This window comes from Pseudozyma flocculosa, assembly GCF_000417875.1.
Source record: "Pseudozyma flocculosa PF-1 unplaced genomic scaffold scaffold00005, whole genome shotgun sequence".
Lineage (NCBI taxonomy): Eukaryota > Fungi > Basidiomycota > Ustilaginomycetes > Ustilaginales > Ustilaginaceae > Pseudozyma > Pseudozyma flocculosa.
This window is the reverse complement of record NW_006920873.1, coordinates 934,809-935,783: the sequence shown is the minus strand read 5'-3', so window position 1 is coordinate 935,783 and position 975 is coordinate 934,809. Positions and strand designations below refer to the sequence as shown.

Sequence of the window (975 nt, the reverse complement as noted above, 5' to 3'; positions counted from 1 at the left end):
GCCGCTGGTGGAACAGCGACGGGCGCCGGCACAGCCAAGGCCGCGACTCCCGCCACCAGCGCCGCCAACGGACCGGCTGCCGCGTCAACCCCGAGCAACGGCGCCACCACTGGCGCATCGGCTGCCGCTTCGAGCGGTACTGCGGCTGCAGCTGCGGCTCCGGCTGCCCCTGCCGCCGCGCCGAAGCCTCCCGTGGTCAACGTCAAGGTGCCCTCCCCCAGCCTGCCGTCGCAGGAGCAGCCGGCAGCGGCCACCAGCAAGTCCAGCACCGCCTCGCCCGAGGCCGGCAAGAAGAGCGAGCCCGATGCCGCCAACCCGCTCATGGGCGACTTCCGCCAATTTGTCAGCTCCGAGCGCGAGAGGCTCGAAAAGAAGAAGGCGGCGCTGGCCAAAAAGGAAAAGGACACTCGCCTCGCCGACCTCAAGACGTGGGCCAGCACGTTCAAGCTGACGCTGCCGCCACCCAGCGACGGCACCGCCTCGGACCGTCCGCGCGACGCCACGCTGCAAAAGAGCCTCAGCCCGCAGGCGGCCCACACGAGCGCGGCGGCTGGCGGCTCCAGCGGCCCCAGCAAGGCCTCGGCTGCCGCCACGGGGGCCGCCGCTGCTGCCGCTGGCAAGCTGGCCTCGGCCAAGCCATCCGCGGCTGCGACTTCGGGCGCCCAGCCCGTCGGCACCTCCTCGCTGGCGCCGAGCCCGTCGGGCGGTGCCGGCAGCGGCGTGAGCGCCAAGCAGGCCGGTGGGCCCAACAAGCTCGCCGAGACCAAGGCGATGCTGGCCAGCATGACGATCCCCAAGATCCCGCCCTACAATCCCGAACGCGCAAAGGCGCGCCAGGCGGCGGCCGCAGCAGCATCAGCGGCGGCAGGGCAGGGGTCGACGGGAACAACGGCGACGACCACGACATCGGCCGGCGGTACAGCCGACAAGGACACGGACGGCAAGGCGGGCGCAGGCGGTGGAGGGGGACTGACG

The 975-nt window shown here is 72.8% G+C and overlaps 1 protein-coding gene across 1 annotated transcript in view; it reads left to right on the top strand.

Moving 5' to 3' along the window:
- PFL1_02116 (uncharacterized protein) overlaps positions 1-975 on the top strand; it is a gene marked incomplete at both ends in the record, with an annotated part of 4,562 nt that overhangs the window by 1,822 nt on the left and 1,765 nt on the right. Inside the window, one exon of the mRNA XM_007879627.1 lies at positions 17-958. Within this exon, the coding sequence (XP_007877818.1) occupies positions 17-958 (942 nt within the window). The remainder of the gene's footprint in view (positions 1-16; positions 959-975) is intronic.